Source organism: Myotis nattereri, assembly GCF_964212035.1.
Source record: "Myotis nattereri genome assembly, chromosome: 8".
NCBI classification, from domain to species: domain Eukaryota; kingdom Metazoa; phylum Chordata; class Mammalia; order Chiroptera; family Vespertilionidae; genus Myotis; species Myotis nattereri.
Window position 1 is genome coordinate 16,872,882 of NC_138083.1, and position 16,370 is coordinate 16,889,251.

Below are 16,370 nucleotides of genomic sequence, written 5' to 3' on the forward strand. Positions count from 1 at the left end.
TAACTGAAAATAACCAGAATGTACTAAAATACATTATTAAATGAATTACTGCAGTTTGTTCTGTTTTGGTAATTTATTATTATTGTTATTATTTTTAGTAAAGGAATGTCATTGAGAATTTGGTGAAAAGGCAGCTGTCATTCGCAGATGTTACATCAAAATCAAATTTATTCTCTAATTTGTTGCCACTCCTAATTAGAGCAAGTCTCTGGATACAAGGGATTTATGTTGTTCCTTTTGTCCAGCTTTTGAAAGATTATCTGATTCACCCACAAGCAGTTGCCAGAAAATAATAAGAGCATTTATATATAAGATGAGCTTCAGTACAGATGGTAAAAATCTATAGCCTATGATTAACTCTTACCTCCTGCTTTAGCTTTCATAACAATTTGGCCATTGAGAATCACTGCTCAGTTGATCTTCCTCAAGAGTTGACATTGTTTTCCCCTTTTTTAGTTGGTCTGTGATATATACATCTTATTCTCCTTTGCCTTCTCCTCCTTCCTGTGGCCAGCCAGAGGCAGGGTGTGAATGTACACCCAGTGGCAAATGGTAGATCCTGCTTCCTGTCAGAAAGCAAGACAGCTCTCACCGTCTACCTCTGAGCTACAAAACGTGACTTTGTTCTCAATGAATGTTAATCTTATTACTGCTATTTCTCATGATGATGCCCATTCATATTCTTCCACATTTTTGTGATCATACAACTGTTTTCAAAAGAGCCTCACAACTCTTTTAAACCATCTCTACTCACCCTAGCCATTTGGCTCAATGGCTAGATAGAGCATTGGCCTGCAGACCAAAGGGTCGTGGGTTTGATTCCAGTCAATGGCATGTACCTCAGTTACAGATTCCTCCCCAGCCTGGGCCCTGGTCAGGGCACATTGCAGGAGCCAACCAATTGATGTGTTTCTCTCACATTGGTATTTCTCTCCGTCCTTCTTTCTTCCACTCTCTCTAAAAACCAATGGAAAAAATTTCCTTGGGTGAGGATTAAAAAAATAATAATAAAACAAAAATAAATAAACCATTTCTCCTGAAACAACTTTATTCATAGAATTGCCCTCCTATTTGCTTTCATCTTTTTGATGTCTGCTTTCCTAAACTATAGAGTACATATCTCTTCTAAGAATTTGCCCCCAGAATTAGAGAATTTATCCTTACAGATATATTTTCTGTGCTATATCTGAAATTCATTAGTTTGTTGTTTGTTGTTGGTTTTGTTGTTTTGTTTTCTGCATGAATCCTATCACACAGGTTCACCTTTGGGCAGCTTTTACTGGACGTCATAGGAGAAAGTGCACTTATTTTTTTCTAGGACTATATTTTAAATAAACTATTTTTTTTTTTAGTGTGGTGTTGCTAAAGAGAGAAGGAAAAAATTATTCTTTCTTATTTTCTTATTTCTTTGTTGTCATTGTTACTGGAACTAGGCAACAGTGAGTGATTTTAGAAGATGAGGACTCGTTCCTTGATTTTTCTCCTTTGGAATTAAGATGCCTACTCTCCCAGTACTGCGTTTAAGGAGGAAACACTCAGTTGCCATCAATAGTAGAACTAAATCCCATCCTTCTTTGTTCCCATTTGAGTTTCCTCAGATCTGACTGCTTCCTCTGTACTGTAGGTACTAATCTCAAAATAGTTTTGCCCAATCTTTGCCGTTTTTACATCTCTGTGTTTTAACTGTGGAGCCCTTTTCTCACATCCACCAAACAAAAGAAGAGATGTTGCTACGGACGCCTGCTCAGGACACAAGGGCCACGCCTGTCACTCTTTCTCTCTGACCTTTCAGCCATCTCCATGAAGTAAAAGACAGACGGTCACAACAGATCTTATTCTAGGAATGTGAAGAGAAGCAACAGATTTGGTTACTGTCTAGCCCTCAGAGCCTGGGGAACTGGAGGCCTTCATTCAGTCATTCAGGCAGCATATATCTATTGAGGCTGCTTCATGCCAGGGCACTATGTCAAGTAACATAGTTCTTATAATTGTCTTGACTAATTTATGTCTTTTTATTTCCATATAAATTTAGAATAAGCTTGTCCATATCTATAAAAAGAGCTTACTAGAATTTTTATTTGGTTTGTGTAGAATCTATAACTCAATTTCAGAAGACCTGATATCGTAACAGTATGGAAACTTCCAATCCGTGAACATTGTACATCTTTCCACTTATTCAAGTTGTCTTTCATTGTAACTGTAGATGTCTTCCAGAGCTTTTTGTCACATTTATTTTTAAATATTCGATGCTTTTGATGCTATCACAAACAGCATTTTTAAATGTTATTTTTCCAGTTGTTAGTTGCTAACATTCACAAATACTGATTTCAAGGAAATACTATATCCTGTGATCTTTCAAAATTTACTTATTAGTTCTAGTTAACTTTGGATTTCTTGTGTGCACTATCATATTATCTGTGAATAAAAATAACTACTTCTTTTTAATCTTTAAGTTCCTTTTTTCTTTTTCTTATTTTTCTTTATTATAATAACAGGGATCTTCAAAATGTTGAATAGAAGAAGTGAGACTTTTCAAACCTCAGGCTGAACATTTAATATTTGACCATTAATTATAATATAATACTTTTTTCCTTTAAAACTTTATCAAATCTATTCCCAGATTGCTGGGAAATGTTTTATATCATGAATTTTTATTCATGCTTTCTTTATATTATGTAGTTTATCTTCTTTATTCTGTTAATGTAGTAAATTGCATTGATGGATTTATGAATGTTAAATCAACTTTGCTTATTTTTAATGGAAAATACCACTTGGTCAGGATATCTTTTTTGTATATTGCTGCATTTGATTTGCTAACAATTTGTAAAGGTTTTTTACATCTTTGTTGCGAGCTATAGTCCATAGTTGTCTTATGTAAGTTCCTATGGGCAAATACAACCTTTCACCATTGGATCCCAAGACCCTCCCCTGAGACCAGTAATAGAAAAGGTGTTCTACAGATTGTCCTTGACACAAGTCAGAAGACCTAGGCTGGAGACCCATATTCATTCATTAATCTAAATTATTTTACATGTTCATTAATTTACTTATCCAACAGGTATTTGCATTCTAACCATATGCCAGGTACGGTGCTACTTATTGGAGGTTTTGCTTCTCAATCTTCAGCCACTCCTTCTTAATCTTCTTTGCAAATTCTTCCTCATGTCTCCAACCTCCAAACGTTGGAGGGCCACAAAATATAGTCCTTGAACCTCTTTTCTTGCTCATCTGATTATCCCATCTTGTGACTGTCAGCCCCATCTATAAATTAATAACTCTGTAAATTCTCTACCCTGAGCCCCTTCCTTGACTTCTAGGCTGATATATATTCTGCTGCCTTCATACATTACCACATTACCACTGGCATCTAATAGGCATCTCAAGCTTAGCATGTGTAAAATTGAGCTAATGACCCCCCACACACACACACACACACACACAAACACAAACACGCACACACACTCAGTCTTCTCCATTTCAGGAAAAAGTGGCTCCTGCCTTCCAAGTGCCAGACTACACAACCATGGCATCATCCTTGACTCCTTTTATTCTTCTTTTCTCTTTCACTTTATTAATAATCCTCAGAGAATCCTGTCAGCTCTACCTTCAAACTATATCCAGAAACCAACCACCTCTTCCCATTTCTCCTGCTACCATTCTGTTCCAAGCCATCATCATCTCTTGCATGAATTATTCACTAACTTCCTAACTGATGTCCATAACTTTCCCAAAATAACAGCCAGACAGTACCTTTAAAATGCAGGTTAGATCATAACTCCCACAGCTGTCTTCTTACTCAGAGCAGAAATCTAGAATACTTAAAACTTCCTACAAGGCCCTATTACTACCTGTCCAACTTTATCTCCTTCTGTTCTTTTTCTTGCTCACGCAGTTGTATTTGCTGTTCCTCTGCCAGTAATGCTTTTCTATCAGATGACATCATAGCTTGGAGATCATTTCCTCACTTCTGTCAGGTCTTTACTGAAATATCATCTTATGCTTAAAGCTCTCCCTGGCCATGTGGAGAACTTCCCCCCTCAAAAAGAGGCCTATTGCTCTTCCCTGCTTTATTTTTCACTTTAGCACCTTTACTTCATATATTTTATGTATTTGTGCTGTATATTCTCTGAAACCTCCAATAAATTCTAAGCCCAGTGAAATCTGGATTTTTTTTTTTATTCACTGCTGTGTTCCTAGTGAGTAGAATAGTGTTTGTCACATAATAAAAGGTTTTGAGTGAGTGAATGAGCAAATGTGAGGGTGAATAAATACAAGAGTTACAAGACCGACCCAATCCTTGACCTCATGAAGCTGACAATCTCTGCATTAGTGAATGGAGTCCAGTTTATGAAATTCTGATGGGAAAAAAGAAGTGAGAGAGAGAGAAGAAGAAAAAATCCAAAAATGGCAGACACCAAAACTTCATGGGTTGCCTATATATATATAGAAGTGGGTCCAGTGAAGGAAAGCTGAGCCTCTGTTAAAAAAGAAAAAGAGGGAAATGAGAATAATGCAAATATTGGAAGCAGAGAGAAAGAAGGTTCAAGCAGAACGAGGACTATAAGATGCTAACAGGAATAATCATCATCTCTATTAATAGTTAATATAAATCAAGATCCATGCAGAAATTTTTCCAGTTCCAAAATTGGCTTCAGAAGGATGCAAAGCTAGAGGTATGCAGTGAGACAAGGCTGCTTATTGTGCACAATCCACAGGATGTAGGCACTTATAAAAGGAATAATGCCTTTCTGTAAATGACATCAGGAAACGAAAGAATAACCTGGTAACAATTTGACATTAGAAGCTTTGCTAAAGATAAAGAGGCCATAGTAGAGGAGCATTGTGGAGCAATCCTTTTTCGCTTGATTCAAAAGCCCTCAACCTGTGTCCCGTTCAGGTCAGCATTTATTCTGTGGGCAACAGCCCATGGTCATGGCAGGTCTGAGACACCCATTGGTGGTTCTCATATCTTTGGTTTGACTTTAACTGGTTTTTTGAAAATTAAGTGTTTTTCTGTTTTGAATCCACAGGTTCCATTTTTTGGGCCTCTGTTTGATGGAGCCATAGTGAGTGGGAAGCTACTGCCAAGCCTCATATGTGCCACGTGCATCAACGCCAGCAGGGCCGTGAAGTGCCTCATCCCACTCTACCAGAGCTTGTATCTTTTTGCTTTAAATATGCAACTTATTAACTACCCCAGAACCCAGAATCCTGGCAGTTTTTCATCAGAGGTAAGTATTAACAACTTGGCTGAAGAGGGAAAACGGTTTTCAATTTTTGTTGCAATGACATAATATCATTTGTTAATTTTTATTAACTATAACAATTCCATGTTGCATTAAACTTAGAGGTTGTTTTTTTTTTCTTCATAATTTAGTCACATAAGTTTGCACTAAGAAGCTGTGACTAAAGAGATGTCCATATATATGTTCTCGGGTATTTCCTCAAGTTCAATCTCCTCCTGCATCCACCCCCATTTGTTGCAGTCTGTTGTGAGGTCACTCAGAAGGCCTACCAGAAACCAACAGCAAATGAAATGACTCTAATAAATCAAAGAGTGTGGCAAGTGCCACCAGAGAGTACAAACAGCAGTCGAGGAGGAGGTCAGAGGCAAGAGAAGTCGCATCCGGTTGGGAGGACAGGAAAAGGTGTCCTTAACCAAGTTGCATTTGAACTCATCAGTAGGAATGGCTAGAAATTCTTTTGTAATTTTCCGAAATCATTACCGTCACTTCTCTAATTCTTGATCTTCTCTAAAAACAGAAGAAATTTCACTTTTGTAATTTTTATCAAACGTTAATTGGCATGCTACCGCTTTAAAATCCAGGCATGATCTCTGATTATAAGAAAAAGAAATTAAGGTGACGTCATAAAATTGTTGTAAAAGGCATCTAATCTCCTAATAAACCTTTGTTTCTAACTGGTATTGATAATGATTATAAACATATTGCATTTGACCTGGTTCTCTCTACTTCTCCCAACCTAACCATAAATGATATGTCACTGGAGGTTGGAGGTGAGGGGTGAGTGAGAAATACCATGTGTGAATAGATACAATTTATGAAAAATACCTTACTTTAAAACCCTGGTCACTTCATTGACTGATATTCTGTTTTTAGATTAAAAAAAAATACATATGCCATGTGGCAACTTGGAATTATCATAGAAATTAGAAGTAGAAAAGAGCTATTAGGTCCCATCTGGTCCCTCCCCAGGGGCCAGGGTAGCATTATTCCCTTCAGCATGCTCCCTGATGCTTTGTTCAGGCTGGCGGTGCATGTTTGGGAGATGGCATTCTTTGCGGTGATTTCAACAGCACTCTAGACTTAATCTCATGGCTGGTATAGATTCAGCCTACAGCATGGAGTTTTTATTTCACATGCCATTGAAAAGAGGTCTTGGCAGAAATGAGAAAGCCGTGTTCTGCAATTGGTTTGTCAGTTTGCATGTCAACTAGGATGCGTGGGACACTCATCCATCAAATATGTTGAATCAAGGCAAGAAAATTATTTGCAAACAAAAATTCCGTTTTGTATATAAGTCCATTTTGGCTTTTGTCACGTCACCTCCACCCGTCTAACTTCTCATTATAAAATACATGCTTGGTTATTTTGTTGAACATTGCAGATGAGGTTCTTGCCCTGTGCTTTACAGGAAAGACAAAGAAGCTCATGAAGTTCTGTAAAACAGCTAAATGGGAGGAAGGTGAATGTGGGGGAAAGTCCTCATCGGAGAGAATGTGTACACTGAGGTTAGAGGGATGAGAGAGAAGCTGTGCCCAGGCAGCAGGAAAGCATTTTGGCAGAGGACACTTAGCAAGTACAAGGTCAGAGTGTTTTCAAGTGGTAAATTTGTGGGGTTTTTTTTAGGATTTTCTGCATGGTCAAGTCCATCAGGGTGCTTGTGACACATGTAAGAGCATGTTTTCAGCAGAGATGGTTTTCTGGGTGGTACCTGAGGAAGCTGAGCTTCCATAACCCTTAAATCTCATGGCCTGCCTTGCAAGTTCTGTTCTGAGTACAGCATCCAGGCTGCCTGAGCCAGGGCCTCAGGTAGAGGGGAAGTGTAGGGGCCAGACACATAATCACGAGGGTAAACAACCAATGCTCTCCACTGTATTTATTGTGTCCGATGATTTGCCCAACGATGATGTTCAGTGGGCTAGGTGTATTAAATGCATTTTCAACTTACGATGGGTTTAAATTCCATTGTAAATCGAGGAACATCTGTACATGGAAGTAACACAGTAAGGCTACATAGGGTTCCTTGGATATTCATGTGAAGTAAGACACCCTTATTTTTTTTCTGCATTCAAAGCAAGATCTGGTTCCGATGGAGAGTGTGGCCTCTCCGTGTAGGCGGGTCTCTGCTTACTCAGCCATAGACTGTACCACACTTCCCAGGTGCTTTCTTTGGGTCATTCCAAGGTCACTCCAAACTCCAGGCATAACTGGTATCCTGTGCTCATAGGGCGAGTGGCAAGGAGCCAGCAGACCACATACTGTGTGTGTCTCCTCTGCCCATGTGTATGCTCCATTGTCTCATCAGACTTAAAGTGCAGAACACAAAACCAAAGGAGAAATTGTTAAGAATTTCCAGGTGGCATCAGCAGAACATTAAACCAAGCAGGGCTTGTCATAAGCAGCTGCTCAGTCACAGGCCCATGAAGCCCTGTCTGGAGCCCATTCGGAACAGCCCCTTACCCACCACCACCCAGTGTAAGTTGGAGAACTCTGGACCTGGAGTTTATTAGATTTTATTCTCCTTCCTAAAGCTGACAGTATAGCCCTTGGAAAAACTGTGTTGATTTATGAACTAAGACCCTTTAAGGAATGAAGCAGCTTGTGTGCATGGCCCTAGAAGACACAGTTCATTTAAGAGAGCAAAAATCTGAGAAAGAGTTACTATTACAGTTTCCCTAGAATTAGGTATAGTAGTGGGTATCGGCAAAGAAAGGGGCATTTCTTTGTCAACACGGGCCATTTATATGGACACTGCTGTGTTCTCGTTTTGTTTCTGATATTTAGATTGCAGTTGTTAAGTAGAACATTGCCAAACTGCTCATTTCATCAAAATGTCATTTGCTTTCTAGGTATCCAGATGACTGTTTTATGAGCAAAGGGCATGCTGTGTAGTTCAGATGTTCTGTAAATCCTTTGTACTGACCATGGAGAGCTAAACATTGAACCTGTTAATGAAGAGGCAGTGGTGTTAGTTTGCAATAGCTGTTTGTTTCCAGCTAATGATGATGCTTAACTGCCTTGAATAGTGTCGGTTGACATTCAGTCTTACATTTAACTAGAAGTAGAAATGTGGGCAGTTCCATATCAATTTTGTTCAGTAATATTCAAGAAAATACAGCATTTCTTATTAAGCAGAGGACTGGGAGCATTGTTGGGATGGATATGCCTTTGTTTTTTGTAAATCTTAGGATCTTTTTGAGCAGTAAATCCAGCTTAGAACCTTTATCAAAGGAGTTCTTATTTGATGTACCCTTGGCTAAATGATAAAAAAAAATTAGAACAGTGTGAAGGCTCATAGGAAACTGCGAAATACCATTGACTTACATGATCTAAAAATATTAACACAGTTGGAAAGTAGCCTTAGTCACAGTTCAGCCTAGTCCCTTTGTTCCCTCTGGGTTTTCTGGTAACTTCCTTGGCGGGCTAAATCCAATCTGTCCGGTGGAGCCTTCGTCCTGTGGCCACTGCTCTTCTGAGTGATGAGGGCCAACTCACCTGCCATCTGCTTTTCTATCCCTTGTGGGCAATCAGAGGGCCTGTGCCTGTGCCTCAGAGTGTTATAAATGGGAAGCTTGCCACATGTCATGTTTACAGTTCCCAAGCCAACTAAAGATTCCAAAACCAAGCCATGGTCAGTTGATAAAAGTTTCCAAAAGCATTTGAGCCAGAGCTTTCATTCTCCTCCTCAGATAACTTATTTCAGGAAAAAGATTGCACACAATATGCATTGTGCCCATTCGGAGGAGTTCACCCTGAATCAGACAGATGGTGGCTTTTTAAAATAAACGTCCACTTCAACAGAACAATAGCCTCAATGGCACTTGCCATCTCTCCTCTCTGGAATGTCAGCATTTGACTGAGAGAATGGGGCTGCCTAAGAAAAAGTAATTTTGTACCTCATTCTTTCACATTCACATTTAGTTTCCTTTGCAATTAGTAGATATATTTGATAATACCAGAACTTTTCTCTTATACTCATGACTTCTTAATATTGGTAAGTTTTGTTTCACTGTATACACCTTCAAAAATGGCCCTCCTCTCCTGTTTCTTTTATCTCCAGTGGGATCTTTGTTCTTCTTTCTGAGAAAAACTTTAATTTCCTCCGTTTGTCTTCATATACTTAAGAGAGGTGTATGAAAATGAGGCAAGTGGTACTCAGTGGTGTATTTTGCCATGCAGAACCAGTTATGCCTTTGCTAACATTTCCTATGTCCCTTCCATGTTCTAGGCATTGTCCTAGGCATTAGGCATAGATGCTTCATACAGCAGAGTGTGGAAGACACACACACACACACACACGCACACACACATACACACACGCACGATGGACAGGACGAAGGCACTGCAGGGGCAGTGGAAGGAGTTCAAAGAGTACGTGAGGGCCTTTCTCGGGCAGTGGCAGGGAGATGGATTGGATGCCTACATAAAGCAGGTAGACTAACTCAGTGTGGACCAGCTAGATTTGCTGCGGGGCAGAGGGTGATGAGAAGAGGATCAAGGACTTTGTGTAGCATCACACTGGAAGAGTAGGTTTGGGAGGGCGTGGTGAAGAGAAAGAAGGTAGAGGAAAAGGAGAAATAGCTTCTCAGAAAAGCAAGGAGGAAATGAAGCTTTACCTTCAGCAGAGTCAAGCAAGACATAGGCTTGGGGGAGGGAGGAGAGGGGAGGTCAGACCCATGGCCTCTTCTAGCAGCCTCAAGTCTTTACCTAGACTCTTTACCTAGGTCCTCAAACTACGGCCCGCAGGCCACATGCGGCCCGCCGAAAACATTTATCCGGCCCGCCGGGTGTTTTTGCCGCCGCTGCCTGTCCTGCTTAGCAGCCGACTCGTCCCGGGCCCGCAGTGCGCATGTGTGGAATGTCTGAGGGACAGTGAACTGGCCCCCTGTTTAAAAAGTTTGAGGACCTCTGATAGAGCATTGGGTGTAATAGGACTTAGAACTGAATTACTTCAAGGAAAGAGGCAAACACAGTTGAGATAATAGCAACACCAAAAAGAAAGAAAGGATTGTAGTGTCTAAGAATGGAAAATGCACAGGAGAGGGCTGGGCTGAAGACCGGCAGCCCGAGTGGAGTGATATCCACACAGGAGGCCTGCACAAGCTTCTCTAACCCACATTTCTACTAGTACATAGGCCCAAAGACAAAGTATAGTGTAATAGAGATTTACACTGCTCCATATTAGATCCAAGGTATGTTCTGCTAGGGCATCAGCATTTGAGAAGTTCTTGTCTGGCAAGCAGTCTCATCACTCAGAAGACACAGGAAGCAAATGAGGGGAACCACTATTTTGGATACATTCCTTAGCGACTTAATAGACTGGATTTGTGACTGTGGATGTTGCAGAAAATAATGAGTTTGTGCTTGAGATTGTGTAAGAACGGGAGAAAAACTCAAGTAGACCTGTGCCCAGTCATGGGGAAGCACATTTCAAAAAGTGGAGTTCAGAGGTAAAAATGGCATATCCCCATGCATGGGTTGAGGTTGTAAAGGGAATAAGAAATGAGGGATTTTTTAATTATAAAATTAAGACTATTTCTCTGAGAAAGAAGAAGGGAGGCATATAAGAGCAGCCAGTGTGGTTGCATAGAGTGGACTGATGCCTTCGTATTCAAACCAGGGTTAAGAAAGGAGCTCCGCCCTGTGCTGACAGAGGTCATCATTCTCAGCCCAATCCAAGTTGTCCTCTGCCTTCTTCACATGAGAAGGGGCAGCAAGTGTCTTAGTGTAGGAAGAAAAACTCCAATCACTGAGAACACATTAATCCTTTGCAGTCCAATGTTATTTTTGGAATTCAAACAGCCTAGTCCAAATTAATTGACGGGATTGAATGTTGAACTTTTTAATGTTCTTATTGCTCGACATTGGACCTGCTCCTAGCGCCTGGTCTATTGAGTCAGCCTTGAGGTTGGACCGAAAAGGGTTAAGAATAAAAAAGAATTGCCCCTGCAAGTAAGGCCCAGCCTTTAAGGCCACATATGTCTGGTTTTAGAACTGTTTTATAATAGTCTCAGAATCACAAGAACTTTTTTTTTAGAACTCACGTCTTAAAAGTCGGCACCTAGTATTGAAAACAGGAAAATTTCCTCGTTTCAAAGGATTAAAGGGTGAATTTGGGGATGTTGCATGGATTCCTTGTAAAATTGTTAGACTAGGTTGTTAAATGGCATGTGATCCTTCAGAAAAGAATTAGTTCACAAATAAAATATCCCAAACACGCTCATTCTCAGAGATTAGAGAAAACTTAAAAATATAAATCTTAATTTCAGTAAAACACAAGATAAAGTGTCATAATCATCTGGCAGATAGGACAGAGAAATGTGGGCCCATGGGAGCTGGTGACTTCACTGTGGCCAAAATGCGTTAATTCATGGATCACCCATTGACTGGGTCCCTTGTGTCTCTAGTAGTGTATGTACCATAGCTCAGCTCAACCCCTCTTCCATCCAACAAATTTATTATCAGCAACTTTCACGAAGATCTAGAATGCCTTAACTAATTTTATTCAGGCAAAAGCAGAAATCAGAACCGTCACAGCAGATGAGCCTGCCACACCCAAACCCCCAAAGTGAGATTAGGTCACAGGGGTGGGCAAACTTTTTGCCTCGAGGGCCACAATGGGTTCTTAAACTGGACCGGAGGGGCGGAACAAAAGCATGGATGGAGTGTTTGTGTGAACTAATATAAATTCAAAGTAAACATCATTACATAAAAGGGTACGGTCTTTTTTTTTTTTTTTTTTTTTTTTAGTTTTATTCATTTCAAACGGGCCGGATCCGGCCGCGGGCCGTAGTTTGCCCACGGCTGGATTAGGAGGTAGGCTGCTTTCCATGACCTGGGCTTGGGTAACCAGCTGTGAGTACAGGATGAGGGTGATGTGTATTTAGCAGCCACGGTGGAAAAGGCTGGAGTAGTTTGGCTGAGCACAGAGTTAAGATGAGAGAAGAGGGTGACGTGGTAGCCGCGTGCCCGGCATTGCCTGGGCCACAGCACGAGGACTGTGAGGTCTGGGTCGCAGCAGCAAAGGCTTCGGGTCACATTGTGAAGATGTGGTGTGGCCACTTGGGGGCCACGCTGTAAAAGAGACCTCGGCCGACCTGGAGCAAGCCCACAGAAATTGTGACCATTGCACCTCAGGCCTGGGGGAGGAGTTGTTTCAGGAGCCCAGGGGGCTTTTAAAGAGGAGGCGAGGCTCTAGAATATGACCAATGACCAGAGGAAACCAGGAAGCAGCTGTTAGCTCAGTGTCAAAGCAAACATTCAAAATCCAGAGCCTACAAAACCTGCAGGCCGAATTCAGCCCCCAGATGGGCTTTGTTTGAACTGTGGTTGGCCTCCAACCTTACTCAAAAAATTGAGTTTATCAGTCACCTTAAAAATTGGGAGATTTTGTATTTTTAAAATATGGATTCTGACTTTTCAAAGAATCAAAACCTTGACCTGCCGGGGCCTTCTTTCCTGCTGACAGCAATTGGCCTCCTTACAGGCTGTGTGCTCTCCTGCTCCCCACAGCCCAGAGCCCGACCCTCCATGCCTCCCAGTGTTGAGGCTGGAATCAGGTGCCACCATCATGCCCCCAACCCCGCAGTTGGCCTCCCTCTGAAGGTTGGTGAGGGCTAGTGGGCCAAGCTGGTAAAACAGTGCCTGGCCAGGTGGGAGCCCAGTGAGTATCACCATGGTTATCATCACATCACCAGCCTGACCCCTGCAAATAGTGGAGCTTTAAACCTCTAGTGAAAACTAGAACCACCCAGCTGTGGAGTTAGGTCTCAGGAAGTATTCACTTTTTACCATTGAGGTATTAAAGGCTGGGGGCTGCTCTTCCCTCAGGAAAAGTCATTGAAGTCTAGCAATCTGTGCAGAAAGCAGGCCGACAACATGCTTGAGGGAGTATCAGTAACCATCCCAGCTTTCCTCCTGTCTCCCGACTCTCCCATCTGCAGTAGGTGGTCATCCCTCTCATCACCAGTCCTTTACAGGGGTGTGCTCCTCCCCACTGTGGGCCTGTGGTATGGTGACCCCCTCGTGATTTCCCTCTTGGCCACTCTGCTGCCCCCACCCACAGGCTCCCCTTTGGTCTCGCCTGTGACACAGACCGCTCACCCTCCTGCAGCCTTCTAAATTCTCCTTGCCAGACCGGCCTTCCTCTGTCCTCTTCTCCAGTATACTGTGAGTTGCCCAACCAGGACATTGGTTCCGTTCTGTTAATATCCCTCTCACATAGACCTGCTATTACATTGTGTGTGTGTGTGTGTGTGTGTGTGTGTGTGTGTGTAAGGACAGAGAAAGGGAGGGAGAGATAATTTGGTTAAAAAATTGTTTTTGAAAAACAATTAGAAGATAAAAGCAAAACATATTTTATAAAATTGCATTTTTCAAAATTGAAAGTCTTAATCACCCATAAATATAGCTCTACAAATAGAATATGTATGTATGTATATATAAATATATTTTCTAAGTCCTTTTAATTCCATTTTTGAAGGTTAGTTTACTGCTGGCTCTTTAACACTATATTATATATATTTTATGCATATACTTTTCTATTGCATTCTAAATAACAATCCTATCACCACCCCAAAAAGTCATTAAAGGATCTTTATGTGAAAATCCTGATGATTAGAATGGTGACTTTATATTTGATTTTGGAATTAATGGAATATGATTGAGAACTATGACAAGTAAGTGAAGGCTCTTCAATAATCCCATTTCCTTGGAGCAATAAATTTACTTAATTTTTGAAAGAGAGATTGAATTCAAACAGTGTTAAAGTAAGAAAACTTACAGACCAGTAGAAAGTGGGAAGGAAACCTAATGTTGCTATTAGAGCCATGGCCCCCAGCAAGGCGAGGAGTTCAGGGTAAGAAAGTAGGATCTGGAAAGGCCTTAAATAATGTTCTAAATCCTAGGAACGTAGTGGTAGGGGTTTTTCAAAATTCTTAATTGTATGTAAATTTTATACACGTAAATAAAACGCCTGCAATGCCTAAGGGAAGCTCTCCACATGTCGGAGACCTGGAGCAGGCTGGGCCTTGGCTGGGCATGCAAATACTGACAGCTGAAGTCACTTGTTGGAAAGTCCGCAAACTCTGGTTACAGCTGCATTTGTCAGTAGCTTTAAGGGAAGTGTAATCAGCCAGAGAGATTAATTTGCATCTCAATTAGAACTGAGTTGGGAGGAAGCACTGAGGTCTGATTGGGGAAGGTTGGGGAAGAAATCTCACCAAGCACAAAAGCCTCCCTGGCTCCGTCCTCCAGCTGAGTGGAGGACAATATCTGAGGCTTCGTTTCCATAGGGACGGGAAGCCTGCTGGGCCCCAGAAGAATCTCGGGTTTGCACCGTAATCATTTGGTCATGATGACACAAATTCCGCTGTTGTTCCCAAGTACATATTGCTGGGAGAAAAGTGGAAGTGGTCATCATGTCAAAAGCATGCCAGAGGGAATTTGCTGACCCTACTTACCTTTTTTCTTGATGCTGCTAGGATTTCTAGGCATTTAACATTTATTCGTGTTTGAATATTCAGAGAGCAAAAGGTCATTCCATAAATGACAATATTTCTTTAGCATTCAGATGGTTACTTTGGAAATGGCACAGCTTCAAGGGGAGCCATTATTCCGGATTCTCCCGTCTTCAGCAGTAAGAAAACAAGATCATGAATTTAAAAACGCAGGCAAGGAGGAAATGTGGAATCTCCTGGCCGTGGAGCAGGGAAGAAATTCCGGCCAGTACAGGCCTCTTTAGAATCCTAACGAAAGTGAAAGAAAGGATCCTCGCCCTTAACTTTAAAAAGCAAAAAGTTGCATTCGTTTTAAATCTTTCCTTCAAATATCATCTCTGGTCATTTTCACAGGCTATGATATTTACATCAGACAGATCCTTTGTTTTTGGAGAAGATATTTATATTCTCAAAAATCTGTGCCTGGGCCTACTGAGAGCTGAGACTGTCTAAGCATTTATCCATGCAGGTTATCCTGCCATAACCAGGAAGGGCATTTTTGGAGGAAGCCTTTTATTTCCAGTTTATTTTGTTCTCTCTTAGATAGTTAAGTCATTGGTTCTGGCTTTAAAATAAGAAAACAAACCAGAAAGAGTGAGGAAACGCTGAATCTTATGTTACAAACTTAAAAAACTGAATTCTGGGGGTTTTTTAAAATCAGGGTTTTTAATTTCTCTTCACATTCTGGAAAGGGGAAGGAACAAGTTTCCTAAGGAAAAGATCTTCCAGTGCCCACAGACTGAAATAACACATTGCAGCGAGACATCAGAACATCCTAATCCAACATTAATCAAATTTCAGTTTACTAATTATCAGCCCTATTCTGAAAGGAACATAATGCCATAAACAGCATCCGCAGAACATTTAGTAGGCTCTGGGATTATCAGCAATATATTAGAAAGTAAGACTTTCTGTTATTCAAATCTCCGAAAAGAATAATACATGCCTTATTATGATAAGAGATTGTGCAAAGCCGAAGAAGGACAAAGCAGGCAAATCCGAATGGCGAGAGCCCTTCTGTGCTGTCTGCCTTCGTGTGCAGCAAGCTCCCAGCAGGCTTCGGAGCAGGAGTAATTTGCAACACATTCAAGTCAATTTTTTAATCAAAGTAGAATACGATTTTGGTTAATATGTGGGTGAGTACAACCCAAATGCCATCATGTCAGCCTTGAAAGGGTGTCCTTTCTGTTTACTCTGTGGAATTTAACCAGACTCTAAAGTGGGTACTTTGAAAGTTGTGCTTCAAGTCTGTCTCTGAGGTCCTGTGCTCTGAACGCCTTTGACTTTATTCCCTGAGACTTCATAAAGACCAGGGCCAGGGTGGGGGAAGGAGGGAGGGAAGCTCTGAGGATCCCTGCTGATGCCTGCCCAGTTCCCTGTTGTCATCCCCATCCCCGCTCCCCTCTCGCCCTGTTACTGCCCCCACCCCTGGGGTTGGGTGTCCAGTGTGCAAACCACTAGGGCAGTGGTCGGCAAAATACCGACTTCTGCGCATGGGCCACGAAGTTTCGATCGCACTGTACGTGCGCGCCCGCACGTGGTATTTTGTGGAAGAGCCACACTCAAGGGGCCAAAGAGCCGCATGTGGCTCGCGAGCCGCAGTTTGCCGACCACGGCACTAGGGAGTCAA

General features: G+C 41.4%; 1 protein-coding gene across 3 annotated transcripts in view; it reads left to right on the plus strand.

The window, feature by feature from the left end:
• The window catches only part of RALGAPA2 (Ral GTPase activating protein catalytic subunit alpha 2), a 300,833-nt gene that overhangs the window by 215,185 nt on the left and 69,278 nt on the right, over positions 1–16,370 (plus strand). For all 3 annotated transcript variants that reach the window (XM_081097210.1, XM_081097209.1, XM_081097211.1), the window contains one exon: positions 5,031–5,158. In XM_081097210.1, coding sequence (XP_080953336.1) covers positions 5,031–5,158 — 128 coding nt within the window. The remainder of the gene's footprint in view (positions 1–5,030; positions 5,159–16,370) is intronic.